This window comes from Balaenoptera borealis (genome assembly GCF_965194805.1).
Source record: "Balaenoptera borealis genome assembly, chromosome: 3".
Taxonomy (NCBI): domain Eukaryota; kingdom Metazoa; phylum Chordata; class Mammalia; order Artiodactyla; family Balaenopteridae; genus Balaenoptera; species Balaenoptera borealis.
Window position 1 is genome coordinate 160,633,017 of NC_138866.1, and position 16,441 is coordinate 160,649,457.

General features: G+C 44.4%; 1 protein-coding gene across 9 annotated transcripts in view; it reads right to left on the bottom strand.

Moving 5' to 3' along the window:
* The window catches only part of SFMBT2 (Scm like with four mbt domains 2), a 223,070-nt gene that overhangs the window by 17,539 nt on the left and 189,090 nt on the right, over positions 1 to 16,441 (bottom strand). For all 9 annotated transcript variants that reach the window (XM_082387144.1, XM_082387141.1, XM_082387139.1 and 6 more), the window contains 2 exons: positions 6,706 to 6,815; positions 408 to 583 (listed from right to left, as the gene is read on the bottom strand). In XM_082387144.1, coding sequence (XP_082243270.1) covers positions 408 to 583; positions 6,706 to 6,815 — 286 coding nt within the window. The remainder of the gene's footprint in view (positions 1 to 407; positions 584 to 6,705; positions 6,816 to 16,441) is intronic.

Genomic DNA, 16,441 nt, shown 5'->3' on the forward strand with positions numbered 1-16,441 from the left:
TTCAGGACTAAAGCTGTCTATTTCCAGTACCTTCCACTTGAATTTGGTCCGTAAAGATGGCACTTATAAAACTGTCAAGAAACGCCATGGGGTTCTGGGATGTGAACAAACACTTATCCATTAGTGTCTGACACCTAGAGAGAACCACAAAGCAGTTCATCCTGGAGTGTGGTCCCAGCAGAGCTGGAGACACCCCCCCAACCCCTTCCTTACTCTAGGAGAGAAACAAGTATCTACCAAGTAAACCTTAAAGAATTCTCCCGTAGCAATTCCTAGGAAAAACTATGCAAAAGGTGTTTAAACAAAAACAAATAAACAAACAAACAAAAAAACAGCCCACCAACTACACGACTACATGGTCTGCGGGTAGGCCCTCAGACCAACGTTCTTTTCAGATTTGCACTTACTGTATTTGGTTTTGGTGTGAATGGAGCAGTTCTCCGGGCAGTTTTCAGAAACCAGCACAGGACTGAACAAATTTGGACAGCATTCGAGCTTGGCACAAACACGGCGGCAGAAATCCGCTACTTGGTCAGATGTTCGGACGATCTTGGCCACAGCCCGGTATGTTTTGCCTCTATACCTAGAAACGAAGAAGAAAAAGTGATGGAGAGACCACACACTTACTCAGATCTATTTTGTACAGTGGATTCCAAAGCGGACCATTCACTTTCTAAAAGCAAAGCAGGTTGTGTGTGGTTTCTCTGTCATTTGTTTTCATTGTCCCTTAAGAGTTCACAAAAATATTTTTAAGAAATGCCCAGGGCTTCCCTGGTGGCGCAGTGGTTGAGAATCTGCCTGCCAATGCAGAGGACACGGGTTCGAGCCCGGTCTGGGAAGATCCCATATGCCGCGGAGCAACTAGGCCCCTGAGCCACAATTACTGAGCCTGCGCGTCTGGAGCCTGTGCTCCGCAACAAGAGAGGCCGCGATAATGAGAGGCCTGCGCACCGCGATGAAGAGTGGCCCCCGCTCGCCGCAGCTAGAGGAAGCCCTCGCACAGAAACGAAGACCCAACACAGCCATAAATAATAAATACATAAATAAATAAATAAATAAATAAATTAATTAAAAAAAAAAAAAAGAAATGCCCAGTGCCATGGGCAATGTATGTGGCGACCAGGCTAAAACAGGATCCCAAAATAAAGATCCCCAGTTGGCGTATTCTCACCGGGGTCTACGTAATTGAACACCCCTCCAGAATGCTTCTGGAATCTAGATAGTGTCACTCGTTGCTCATGACTCTTGAGAAAAAAAAACTTTCTCCTCCCCAAGAAAAACCGCACGAAGTCACCAAAGAAAAACTAGAAACCAGATCTTCTGGAAAGCAGGTTGGATGGACTCCTGTTTTAAAAATAAGTACTACAGCCCTCATCCAAATGCCTTTTCAATAATGATGTAAACCATGCTGGCTGAAAAGGTGAGCTCTTCGAAATAGTTTGAGTCACCTTTCAATACGGTTTTTAAAACTATCATTGGTACAAAATAATGATAAACTTCTCAGTTGGCAACAGATCACATGTCTTTATTTACTTCACATCTCACTAAACTTGAGTCCACTGAAATGAGAATACATCAAAATAGCTGGGCCTATTAAACTATGTCCTTGATGTGCACCCTAATTTTCAAGTTGAAATCCTGAACGATAATTTATTTTCCAGGAAAACTGCATGTAGTGGTAGCTCTGGCTGAGAGCACTTGTGTTAATTTTTGGAAAACTAAGCAAAATTGAGAAAGAACCACCAAGGAAGGCTGACCTTGTCAGTTTCCACATCAGCAGTGTCAACCTGCTCCTTTACACAGCTGTATGCAGATCTTCCTTGACTTCCGATGGGGGTTACATCCCAATAAACCCACCTTAAGTTGAAAATATCGTAAGTCGGAAATGCATGTGATACACCCAACCTACCGACCATCATAGCTTAGCCTGGCCTACCTTAAATGTGCTCAGGACACTCACATTAACCTATGGCTGGGCAAAATCATCCAACACAAAGCTTATATCCTAATAAAGTGTTGAGTATCTCGTGTAATTTACTGAATACAGGAAGTGAAAAACAGAATGGTTGTCTGGGTCCAGAATGGTTGTTAAGAATACCTGCTGTCCACCCTCGTGATTGCAGGGCTGACTGGGAGCACACTTCGAAACAGTACAGGAAGGCAGAGAACGATGGAGGGACCAGGAAGGACTGCCTCCCTGCTGTGAACGTGGGGACCCACTCAGAGTCTCAGAGTGCACACAAAGACTGTTTTAAGGGGAAGATGTTTACGATCCAACAGATGCAGAAAGCAGCTTTCTTGGAGTTTCCATTATCTGACTAAAGGCAAAAATTTCTGAGAAATGAGGATCGCCATAAATCCCCTCTTTGGCAGGGGGGGAGGCTTCTCATCCTAGGGATAAACCTCCCATAAATCCCCTCTTGGAGGAGTTTCACGACCTTGAAGAAGACAGAAAGGCCACTCCTGCCTGCATAAACAAACTATTCCAAACTTTCTTATCTCCCAGTTTTTCTCCTAAAAACCCATATGTCTTTCCCAAAGAAACCTATTTGTTCTCCCCCAGAGGCCTTTTCTCCCCACCCCCTTCCCCCCCGACTAAGTTAGGGATGACTTAGGTATAAGCTCCAAACCCTAACTGTCCCTTTGCGTTACACATCATAGAGCACTTCTGTGTGTACATCCATTGCACCAGGAAAGAAATGGTCTTTTTTTTTTTTTTTTTTTTGCTGTCTTTTGTCAGTTTAGTTTGCAGGCTCCCAGGTACTGAACCTAAGAGGGTAGATGAAGGGGTTTTCCCCCTGACATCAATAAGGAAGTGTGGGTAAGCCTTCCAATAATTTCCTATCAGCCAAAGTAGGGATTTATGTCCACATGTGAGTGCATGTGGCAGGGTGGAGACAGACAGATGAAGATGGACAAACAAGAGTTCTGGGGAAAACGGTCTCTTCTCTTTCAGTTAAGAGTTGAGAAAAATCAAAATGGACGTTGAGTCAAAAAGAAATACAAAGTGAAAACACCAACGCTGGTCCAAACAGAATGACTTCAATTTGGCCTAAGTTCTATCACTCATCTTTCAAAATGACCCATATCAGGACCTTTTTTAAAAATCTTGTGATGCAAGATTTACTTGTGACAGGACTATAATGACAGTGGAGAATCAGGCTCCAGCCTGTCAAGTGAATTCACATCCTCAAATATTTAAGGAAGAATTAAAAGGGGAAAAAAAGATGAAAACTGCAGAAATAAGGATGCGTGGTACACAGTGAGAAAAATCACTCTTCTCATTAGCAATAAAGAGTAAGAGGTGCCCCCGACTTCCTTCAAAACAAAGCTTTTACTTCACTGGTCACAGATTCTTCATCTAGAACTAGAGTCAGTGCAACACTAGTTTTCAGTCTTAAGATACTCAACCTCAGAAATTTCTCTCTTCCTTCTTGATTCCTGTATTTCAAGTCATGGGAACTCTGTGTGGTAAATGGGGTGGGCGTTTATTTTATGAAAGACAACCTCTAATTCAGAACACCCTAAACTGGTCTGTGTGTGACCCAGAAACGCCACGCCCATAACCTGATGAATGTATTACACACCGAAATTCAGTCTTCTCTTCAGAAACGGGTTCACCCGCTTGCTTAACGTAATGTTTACAGCATACATTTTCATGAGAGCAAATTTCACACATCTGAGCAAAGTAAAGATTAACATATGAACCAACAAAATCTTTTTTCAGTGAAAAGTCTCTCAGTTTGGGAATCCTTTTTCACATAAATCTCCTTGATAGTCAAATATTACATCTTACTGTTCATAAAGCATGGGCATGAATAAATGCCCCCGAAAAGGTAGAATAAATGAAAACACATACAAAATTGTCATTGTTTATGAAAAAAGAAACCAAAATATCATTTCCATAGAGCTGAACGTGACTCACCTAAAAGCTAAGATTTGACTTTATCTCCTTGCTTCTGCCTAAGTGATAATGAAATCTAGTTCACTCAAAATTACATCAGGATATTTCCACTTTAAATATTCTGCATAACTGTAACAAAAGAAGACTGGGAAAATCTATTAAACCTCTGCCTGGCTTTTATAAAGGTTGTCACAAAAGCCATTCAAACAAGAGTTAACAATTTTTCCCCCTCAGGAAGATTCTATAACATGTTGGAAAACATATGTAAATGTCTCTAAAAGCATAGGACTGGATTTTTTTTTAATCCCCCTAAGGTATAGCCAGGTATAGCCTAAATTCCTCCTCCCGAAATTCTAAATAATGTAGGTCAATTTAGTAACTTCAATCCATCGGAAAGAAACAACGTCCTCTTCCAGAGCTGCTGAAGTGACCTACACTAGCATCCCCTTTTCCTTTAGCACAAGCTACTCCTGGTTCTGCCTTTCAGTCCATGTTGAAGACTCATTATATGATAGGCTTCTTATATGGTGTTCAAACATTTCGATAATTTGTTCTAGTATAAAAGGTATGGTTGTTGGCTAAATAGGCAAAATCGCTGGGGGACGACTGTAGATGACAGTGTTCGTTTTTCTTCTATTTACAGATCAACCCTTGTCAATGTCACCCCTACCCTCTCAACTAAATGGGTCTTTTCAGAAGAGGAAAAAACCAATCAGAACCCCCAGATGCTAAGTGACAGCGTTCCCAAAGCTCTACAGAGAAGAATCTCACGCCCTTTCTTACTGAGAACACTCTCTGTGGTTTTATAATTCAAGGACCACAACCAAGACAACTGAATGCCTTAAACGCAGGTCTCCGCCCTCACTGAGATAATTTATTCACGAAAGAAGGCATCTTAGCCTTTCAGCAAAATGGGAAGAAGTCAACTCTCTCTCCTCCCTTTTGCACCAATGAAAACATCAAAGTTATCAAGATCTAAAACGCTGCCGTTTCACATCAGAAGGAAAGAGGTGACTCAACATGTAGTATTATAAGGGATATTCCCACTGACTGTAAATCTGTCATTGTTAGCAGCTGCTTTAAGATACTACTGAGATCCAGACACTTGAAATCCAGTTCAGACACACATTTTCTCATTATAAGTTGCTGTGTAAGATTCTGCTAAGGAACACGCTGTCATGTTTGATATAATAGGTAATACGTTGCCTTTACGATACAGCAGGGCTGGGTCGCGCTGTGTCTGTTTTGATTGTATCAGGCTGGTTTCATAAAAGCTCTGATCAACTTGGCAATGGGAAAATGAGTGCAAACAGTGCAAAATGAACTCTCCCTGTCACTCTGGGAATCTGGAGCGAGTTTCTGGCTAGCTTAGGGAGCAGGGGAGATTTGAATGGAATTGAAGATTGTTGTACTTTTACTATTTCCATATCCTTGGGTGTATTTTGGATGTACTGAATTTTACAGAAAAATTTTAAAACAAGACGTAAGAAGGGTTTCTCTGTATAAATACTTGCCCGGGTTTCCTGCCACCACTACCAGTATGAATCGACATTATAATAAAGTATTCTACTGTGGCTGAAGATCTCCAGCTTATATAAAGTAGAAAAATACAGAATGTTAGACTGGAAAAATAACATGTTTTATTTTTTTCTGGGCTACAGGTGAAGCTCAGTTAAATATTTCTTGGGAAAGAAGGGAAGGGTGAGGTATGGTGTCACCCTTCATTGACACGACACCTTCCAACAAACCAAAACTCTCCTTATCTACACGTATTCCCTTTACCTTTTGTGGTTTAGTGGAGTATCATTAGACCATACATGACTTTTGTTGAATCTAAAATTATAGAGATGCTCAAAAAAGACACAGGAAAGGCTGAGTGGGTAACTAACAATGAATGCGAATAACTGTGAATTTCTCCACATCTGTACTCAGTTCTGGTGTAAGTTAACCATGGAGGAAAATACCACTGGTCATATAAGTTATTTAATATTCCTTAATTTTCACTACAAATAGGACAGGCACTTTCCCTAAAGGAGGGCTTAGGTATGCCCTAGCCATTGAAAAGTAGTTCACTGTTTAAACAGCATCATTTTCCAAATGTTACAGCTAAGTGATACCTTTTGACACCATTATACAGGAAGTGGACCTGTATAATGATCTATGTGAAGATCTATTCCATTTGAAAAGAATTAAGTGGATATTAAAAGCCCTCTCAAACCACCAAAACTATTACTAAACATGAAGTTATCTTGAGACATGGGTCTTTTTCTATCTGTCTCCTAAACAACTGAGTTCTTGCAAAGCAGGTCAGGGGGTGTTCCCAATTTCAGAGTTCAAGAAACTTAAAGCAAAGCACACATTACCTTTCCAATTAGCCTGTTTCCAAATAAAATAAGTGACCAACTACATGTCCACCCACAGCCTATTAACCAAAACCAAAGAGAGGTATTGGTTCTTCCTATTTTTTAAAACTGTCAACTCTCAGAGTAAGGAACATTGTATCTGGCGTAAACTCTATAATATCAGATGTTAAGATCTATTAATGAAAAACGTATAATAATGATAAGAGAAATCCTCTCTTTATATAAATGTTCCCCTTTGGATCAAACAACCCATCAGTACATTTTTATTCTGAATATTTAACACAATAAACTCTGTGTGTGGTGCACAGAATTGCAGAACAACAAGACTTCCGTTGGTTTCCACTTCTCTGGGCCATGTGAAAAAGAGGAAGGACAAGTTTCAAAGTGGCAGGCAAAGAATAACGAGAACCCTCGTTTTCCAGAATTGAAAACACTTACTTGGCCTTCAGTGTCTCCTCCTGAAAATTCCAGTGTGGGTCTTCCACCAGCTGTAACTCCCGTAATACCCTTCCAGGTTTGTAAGCTGCATTGATGATCATGCTAAGAACCTGTTGGGAAAGAGGAATCGCCGTGAACGTCAACTGCATCCATTTCTGCTAAAACAAGAATGTTTTAGAAACCAACCCGGTGACACTTCAAAGCTGTCTGCCCTGCACCTCCAGTCAGCAATGGGCTGGGATGGAGCCAGAGAGAACGCTTTGCAGCTTTGCACTGACGTGCTCGACACCAAGGGGATAGAAAGGGCGGTGAAATCCGACGCCTCTGCCTGGGCGAGTGTGAACCACTGGCCAGAGGGGATGGCCGGCTCTCACTAATGTTCCTGGTTGCAGAAAAACTGAACCATTTTCTCCAAAGAGCCGTGGGTCATCCTACAACTGGATTCCTCTTCAGCAGTATCGGTTACTAAGAATTCCATTTTATCCTTAAAAATATATTTCAAAAGGAATCACTAAGATGGAGATGGGAGGTTTGTTCCAACGCTTCTGGATAAGCTTCAGATACTTGTACGGAGGGCTAACACATTACTTGAAACTCACCTGACGCTGACCCAATTTATGGACATTTAACGTTAGGACGTTTCTCAGAGACGTGAGTGTTTCGAAAGGAAGCCTGAGCGTCTAACACCATCTGACAGCTTCCTCAAGCTACCCCTTCACTCCCAAGTCCCAAGTGCGAGGAAATGAACACGTGGTCAGAACCACTACAACAGTCCCAGAGGGACCAGACATCTCCCTGCTAAAGCCTCAACTTCACGCTCTGAGGCACTCGTTTCCCATAAGCAAATCCCCATTATCGATGAACATTTATGAGTTCTGGCATGCTCGTGAGCTGCTGTTATTTGGATAGAGAGCTCAAAAACATGTGACGATACAATGCAGCACATAAAGGAACACTGAGACCTCGGGGGCTTCATTCCATGAAACGCCCGTTCGCTGAGGATCTGCCCTGTGCCAAGTCCTGGAGCATACAGACAGCACACAGTGCCCGCCGTGCCTGAAGCCCCTCCCCGTCCAGAAGAGGAACGAGCCAGGCACTGAGTTCACGTGCCATGTTTCAGAGCAAGACCCCACTGAGAGAGTGAGAAAAATTCCTTATTGATTTGGGAGGACACTGGCTATATTGCTGAAGCGCCTACTATTTTGTGAAGGAGACCAGCACAGTATTAACGGGAAGAAAGAAGATGAAAAGTGTGCTGCAGAAATTTTCAAGTCCCAGTTTTCATGTACCTGGTGTGTTCTGGAATGTAACTGGTGTGGTCTGCACCCTGATTTAATTAAGAGAAACAAAGCCTTCTCATAACTGAGGATTCGATCTTGAAATATTCTATACTCTGCAGTCAGCATGGCAACTGTCTTTTTTCCTTGCCTGGGTGGCATTTTGCTATGTTCCCAGGTCCCTGTAAAGCCCCATCAAGAGAACATGTTTCAGCCAAGACGCTAAAAGGCCAGGACACAGCAATACAAGCAGTTCTACTGTGTTTGTTTTCTCTATTAGAATAATCATCTGATTTTATTATTTACTGTCAGTACAATTTACAGAAACCGAGTTTAAAAATAAATCCATTTGAAACTGGCTGAAATCATGCACCAAGTGTTTATCAACAGACAATAAAATTTCAACTGAATCTTTTCATTGTGTTTCGTTGAGAAAACCCCAGAGCTACATCTTATTTGCTGCATAGAGAAATGCACTTTGTGACTGTGAAAAGAAAATGCCTTCCAGAGTTCAACTCGGAGCAGAAGCAGGCAGCAATTAAATTGTAAAAGGCATGTGATATTGAATAATTTTCCCCTGGCTTTTCCCAATGTCACATCATTTGTCTCTAAATTCAACAAGCTCTCTATAAAACTTTGGAATTGTGAGCTGAATAATTTATGTACCTGCCATCTTAGTGTATTATAGTTACTCCATGAAAATAACTAAGTTGACAGCTGTTATTATGACCCAAGTTAGACTGAATTACTGTACCTTGCAAAACATCAGAATTCAAAGTTATTACACTCTTGATCACAAAGGGTAGCTCAGACCCTGCCCCCAATTAACTAACAGGATGTTAGCTGTGAAGCTGATGAACACTCTTCCCAATAAACTGGCATAAGATTGCTTTGAGTATCTCAAGGAGGAAATTAGTGCTAGAGCAATGCCTCACTGGATTTCCTAGACTTCATGAAATGTTTATTGGGAACACGCTTCTACACAGAAGTCCCCACAGTATGACTGAGAAGCAATAGCCTTTGTAAAGTTGGACAGATATGGGATGGGATCCCAGGTCCATCCCTTAGAAGCTAATCAAGCTTAGGCAAGATGCTTGATTGACTTTCCTCATCTGTATAATGGGGGCACTGCCATTTACCTGGTTCACAATGAAGGGGGTCAGAACTTGTCACCTCAAAATATGCCACTTTGGCATAGGATTAATTTTGCCCTGACACAACTGAGAAACAGCAGACACAGCAGGAACTCTCTGCCCTCCCCCTTTCTGCCTAAAATACTGTGAAAGTGTTCCCCTCCCCGCTCTTGGACCAGGAGGAAAAAACCCTTGTCACTGGAGAAACAAAGATGGCCCAGAGATGACTCTGCACAAACAAATCTTACTAGGAAAAAAAAACCCTTATCTTCTGTTAGATTCCCGCATATACTTAACAGTCCTTGGAGCCCAGACCCCTTTCCCTTTGTCTGATCACCTCTCCACAATGTACTGTCTTTTATTAAAATGGTATGTAAAAATCTCAAGCCTAATGGCTTCTTTGGTTTTTAATTTCTTTTCTGTTTTCATTTCTTTCAACCCTTTTCTCCTGTTAATCTGTCTTTTGTCAGTTTAATTTACAGCCCCTACCCACTGAACCTAAGAGGGTAGAGGAAAAGATTTTCTCCCCTGTAATAAGGATGTTATGAGAAATAAAGGAGGTAACAGCTCGGCATATAAAAAATGTTTAAGGGAGCCCTCTTCTTGATATCCAAGCAGTCCTCATCCACCCACAAAATAAACTCTCCCTGAGCCTTCATCTCTCTATTCTCATTGGCCTGTATTTATGTTTCAGTCTCGCACCTTCGCAAAATAAGTCTCCTTAGAAGCTCCTGACTTTCTTGCTACTGCCTCTTCTTCAGAACACAACTTCTCAAAAAAAAAAAAAAAGTTCTATACTTTTAAATTCTTCATCTTCAATTCTCAACCCACCCGAATCTGGCTTCTCCTCCAACCAGTGCACAAAACTGAAGGGCACCGATGACCTAATTCTCAAATCCAATTTGCGCGCCCCTCTCACTGAACCTCCAAGGACTCCGACAGTGCATTCCACGGCCCCGTCCTGCTGCGCCTCTCGTTCTCCTACCTCTGCTCCATCAGGCGCAAAAGTTTGCTCAGAAAACGGTGAGTGAGTCAGTTACAGGAGAAGAGAGAAGGGTCATCAGAGGGAGGAAGAGACAAATAGAACAGAGCGTAGGTGGTGTCGGCAGGGGAAGAAGCAAACAGCGCCAAGCGTCTGGTACCCAGGAGCCCCTCAGTGAATGTGTGTCTCCTTCGCTTGCCCCTCCCCTTTCAGGTACAAGGTCAGCACTCAAAGGATTCCGTAAATCGATGGGATTTTTTTCTGTTCACTTCGTGAAATCACGGAATTCCGTTATTTCCTTTCACATGCACTATCATGAAAACTTCTCCCCAAACACCGAAAGTAACTAAGATCATTTCCAACCTCAACTATATCATATGATTAAAGTTATAACAATGTTGAAAGTGCAGGAAACCACTTAATAGGAAAATTAGTTCTCTGAGTGTTAAAATTAGAAAACACTTCAGAACGCAAATATGAGCTCCCACAGCTCAGGCTGGGCTAACTTAATGGAAAGAAGACAGGTTCCTGACCTCAGAGGTTTGTCATCTGTTGAATTCTAGTGGCCAGCGGGGGAGATGTCTCTTTAGGGCAACCGTTTAGAGAGAGACTGGCCCACAGGATAACAGGAAGGAGGATATTCTCTCTCCGGCGAAGTCAGAAGAAGGATCTGGATGCAAACGAGCCCCCCTCACGTGTTCACTGTTACAGCAGACCTTTCTGCTCTGCAATCTATCCAAGAGCCACAGTTACAATAATTAGCTTTTTATAGAAATCGGGACCATCAAACGCCCTCACGGGCCTCAAAGATGATTTCTTTCAATTTCAAAATCAGATGAAATCGAGATAATTTTATGAATGGGTTTTTTAAAATAATAAAATGATAAAAAAATTTCTCTTGCCTAACCAGCAATTTCTCCATCAGTAGGGCTTCGCCAGGTGGATGAGATACATAAAGTGCAAGAGGACCAAGATGAGACAAGACTCTGATGTGAGCACCTGCGCTGTCGATACAATTAGAGGCCCGGCGCGTTGCAGAGCAGACAGACGAGCAGAGTTTTATTTCTGTAACTAGATTTAAGTGGAGAATATTAATTAAAACACGTCTCCAAACCCAAAGAAGGAGTTTGGGTTTCAGACAAACTGTAGCAGCTGTGCTTCTTTTCCCGGAGTGAAGTCACATTTATCCTACACCCCCCCAGAGGTCCACAGTGTATCAATGGAGTACGCAGCACTTCTTCTTAAACGTTCACAAAAGTAAATGCCACCAAAAACTGAAAATAAAGGAAGATGTTCTCGTAAGAGGAAAGAGGAACCAGCAGGGTCTTTCCTTCTCTGCAGCGCAAACGTAACCTTCTAAGAAGCCAGAGGAAAGCACGAAACAAGCTTGGAAAAGAAAACAAGACTTTTCCAAGTTATTTACCCTTAAACGTAGGTGTTTTCGTTCAGTCTCCTGAATAACTGACTGCTCTGGGCACGTCCCCAAAATTAATGCAACTGCTGCATCTAATACACCCCAAAATCTTATCTAATAATCACTATGCTCATCTCTCCTTTGGTTATGAGTTACAAAAATTGTAATAAGAACAGTAATAATCTGACATGTTTTCCCAGCTGGACTCTATCACTTGGGCTGAAACTGCCCTCTACCTTTGTTTCGATTCTTCATGGAAGGCTCACCTCCCCTGGACAACCCACCACCCGGAGAGCAGGCCCTTCCCCTCCAGGCTCAACGGCAAGGTCGGGGAGCCCAGTGCCTCCCTGGTAGGCAGCCCCCTTCCCCCGGCACCAAAGTACTCCCTACTTTATCACTTCAATTTGATTAAAAGACCACTCTCCAAAGAAGGCTAGATTTTCAGGAATTATCCACATCCCCCTGGAAGACCAACAGGAGAATCCCATCACACCCTGTACCTTCATTCAGCTTGGTCACCAGAAACGCAACAATCCTAGAACTTTCCTTCTGCCCAGAATCCCATTCCCATACGGCTCTGCACTTCCCCCTTGTCTAACCCAATCGCAAGCTCCTCGCTGCTTCCCGAACCCACCCATTATGCCCTCTGAGCTCATGATCCGTCAGCAGCAAAATGCCCTTATACTCTAGACTATTTTCCAGAGTATTCTTTTCCACCTGTGGTTTTCCCTTCTGCTATGGACTGAGTATGTCCCGCCAAATTGCTATGTTGAAGCGCTACCCTCCCCCATGTGATGGTACTGGGGGTGGGGCTTTGGGGTGGTTAAGTTTAGATGAGGTCGCGAGGATGGATCCTCCATGACAGGGCGCCCTTGTGAGCAGAGACCAGAGAGCGTGCCCGCCCTCTCAGATGCGGGGACACAGCAAGAAGGCAGCTGTGTGCAAAGCTTAGGAAGGGAGTCTCACCAACCTGCCCTCCTGATGGAGACTTCCAGCCTCCAGACCCGTGAGAACCCACGTCTGGCTCCCTAAGCCACCCAGCTCAGTCCGTGGCACCTTGCTGGAGCAGCCCGAACTCACTTGACACGGCCCCTCTCCCACCTCATCCTCTCCTTCCTCTCCGCTGGACTGTCGCCCTCTGTGTGTGAACTGGGGGTAACACTTCCCATCTTAAAGGAGGAAAACCACTTTCTCTCTCCATCTCTCATCTTCCTTCGTTCACCTCACACTCCTCTGTTTCCATTTACAGTAAAACTCCTCAAGACACTCAAGACTCCTCTTTTTCTCCTTCAGCCCCTCAGGAACTCAATCCAATGGGGCTTCCCTGAAACAGGTCTTAGCAAGATCACCTGAGGTGCCGGCATCGCCAAGGAGCTGTTCTCAGATCTCCTCCTATTGGACCCCGTCAGCAGCTGGCAGCGCCGCCCAACACTCCCTCCTCCGCAGACACTGTCTATACTTACCCCCAGGACCCAGTCTCCCCTGATCCTTCCATGTCCCCAACTCAAATGACGGTGACCTCAGGGCTCGATCCTTGGACTGTCCTCTTCCACCTACATTCACACCAGGGCGCACCTGGCTGCAAACACCGTCCACGTGCTAGCAAACCCATGGTCACCAAGTGTATATTTCAGACCCATACACCCACCTCCACTTGGAGGTGCAGTGGACAGGCTTCAATTGCCCGAATCAGACAGATTTACTCTGTCCTACGGCTCTCTCTTCTCCTCGATTTCCCTCTCCTGACTGTCAAGGCCTCCGTGAATTCTGTTACTCTCACGGTCCATATCCAATTCACCAGGAAACCCTCCCTGTATCCAAAACGTATTTGTTTATTTGTTTACTGTCCCTCCCTCTAGAACCTAAGCCTCCGAGAAATCAGGGACTTCATTTTGTTTGTTGCTTTATTCATAGTAGCTAGAACCATGCCTGGCAATAGGACTTTTCTGGAATTTGTTCAATGAATTTGTTCAATGAATTTCAAGATGGGCACTGATATTGGATCATTCTGTACATCTAAAACTTAATGATTGATTCACTCCAAGAATTTATTTGGTACCATATGTTCTATGTCAATGGGGGCCCAGGAGGCAGCATTTGCCACTGATTTTCTTGCTACAGAATCCTACCCTACAGTACAATAAGAAAGTTCAGCAAAAGTATCTGACCTTCTTTACAGGCAAATCATAAAACCTTCACAACAAAAAAAAACTTTGTACTTTTTTTGCCAACCTTCCTGGACACTGTCTAGCTAATTCCTGAACCACACATTATGTATGTGCTATAGTTTATACCACCCACAGGCTCGGTACACTGTTCTCAATGGGTTAACATTCAGCATAAGCTTAAAACAACAGCAACAAGAACACCGGAGAATACTGTCCAGAGGCACGTCCGCATCTCTGATTTTGTTGACTGACTTAACTGGATGTCACTTAGGCAAGACTTTTCCTCTTTCCAGTATAATCTGAAATGCCTAAGTCCTCCCCCCTGAGGCTCTGCAGGGGGGACTGTCAACTCACCTGCGGGGCACATCTGCTCACCTTGACTCCCCAGCTTCCAGCACAGTGCCCACCAGTACATGCTTATGACTCAGGAATTGCTTAGGACCCGACTAAATGGATGAATGGGATGGATGGATGGATGATGTTTCATTGTCTGCTGGCTTCCCAGAGCTGGGAGAGCATCTGATGCGGCCATGCACAGTAATAGCTGCTGAGTGTCAGATAACTGAATGAAAGACCCTGGGAAGGTGCGGATGGACAAAAAACAATACGCCTACACCCAGCAGTCCCCACGCCACTGACTTCTGCACTTTCTGAGGCTAAAGAGCTATGAAGACCATAGAAGCAGATTGAGGGAGAGAAAAATCTTACTCAATAAAGGTGAACATGCCTGGCTCCTTTGTGCCCTGGTGGCAACCCAATTAGTCACCCCAAACTCTGGCATTATCAGACCAGTACTCAGGGCTCTTAGTCATTTCTGCAGTCACCGTTTGCAAAGTTCAACTAATCACAACCTAGTCTCTTAAAATCCCAGGAAGGCTCAATGGGTCATGTCTAAACCTTTGCATCCCTGTACCAGATTGTGATGAAGAGTACCAAAGTGACTCTTTTAGGTATATTAGACATAGATCGATAGATAACAATTAACGGATAGAAAGATGAAAGATGATGGATAGATGAATGGATGAATATGATATACAGAGATAAATGATAGAAAGACAGATATAGACAGATGATGGATGGATGGGTAGGTGGGTAGGTGGGGGGAGTGAGGGGAGGGTAGTGTAGGGTGGATGCGGGCACATGCGTGTCTCTGTATTTTACGAATCAGGAACAACTTTCCCCCCTTGGTGGAGGAGAAGCTGTGTCTAGCCTCACTTATTTTATCTTATTCATCTAGCCCATCGTATTCAGACTGGCCCCTCAGTGTCAGGGTGAGTCAGAGGTCCCAAGCCTGGCGATCTCCACTAAGTGGGGCAGACGGTTGTGCTAGAGGGAAAGAAGCAACCAGGGAGGCTCGTGGATCCAGAAAGTTTCCTGAGTGTCCAGGACTCATGTTGCTTTCTCCTAAGTTCCACATCAGAAAGAAAAGGCAATAAAAATCCAGTGCCATATTTTTTGCTTTTCCACAGAAAAGGCACAACCTGTCGATTTTCCCTCTATAAATGTTCGTTTCTTAAACGGCTGAAACCTCGCTGCCCAAAGGCAGCAAGTGAAACACAGGCCACCCCTGCTGCTGAGGAGCAATTCCGTTACCACCCGTAGCTTCACGCATCGGAAGGTGATGTGGAAAATGGGAAAAAGGACCCCTATCGACTCCCCACCGAAAATGATACGTTTCTCTTTTTTGCTAAAAACAGAGGTTTCACACCGTAAATAATTTAAACCAAATAATGTTTAAGAAAAACCCTGGGCTCCCCCCAAATCTCTGTAAGGCACGTGGGATTTGATCCTGGCAGGCTGCCTTCAAACCCATGGCCTTTAGAGTTGCTATGAAAACAGAGACTCTCATTCTTCCTGAGCGGGTGTTTTCAGAGCCATTTCTGCCAGTAGGACCCGGTCGGTCGGTGTTCTCCCATCTCATTGTGTGTCTGCATTAGAAGCTGAACTTTCCACCGCAGGACACATGGACAGGAGTGAATACATCAGATGCCCCCCACCACCTCTTCCTCCTGCGCTCACTAGCTCTCTCTCTCTCTCACACCGACACAGGCACACAACGCCTGCCCTACTGCACTGTAGACAAAGTCAATACCACAGACCTGGCCACTCACAAGCTTGCATAGAAAGCATGAAGCAGAAGTTCTTTGAATGCCTCTGCGAATGGCCGACAAGACTCTATCCCACGATGCTGATGATCTCAGAGGTGTGGGAGGCTTGGGATGCAAAACCTCCCAAGTTCCCCAAGGGCCCCCAGGGACCTGCAGTTTATTTGACTTGGGGAGACCCTGGCGTTACTGGGGCAGGCGTGCATGGGAAAGTACCGGGGATAGAAAAGGACAGTCCTGGTTGGCGACGACCATCCTGATCTTGCGAGTTTCATTTATGACAAACACCATCACTTCCTGTCTGTCGTCACAGGGCCCACTCTCCCTGCGACTGCACCCGGGGGTCCCACAAAACGCCCCGGGGACCTGAGGGGCTGTGGATGGGCTCAACCTGCCCCCTCCCCTCCAGGCTACTCTCTGGGAGCCCCTTGTTCGAGGTGACTGGACCTGACTGGGCTCCTGCCCTTAGAGGTTGCCTGCCCCCCTCCACCGCCCTCCTTCTGCAATCGAGGTCCCTACGCCCTCAGCCCCACTCAAGCTCAGGATGCTCACTGCCCAGAAAGTGAACACGTGTTCCTCCTCCCGTTTGCCAGAAACTTCCTCCCCTCTGGTCCACCGCCCTCTCAGAGCTCAGGACCCCTCTCCAAAGGCCGGCTC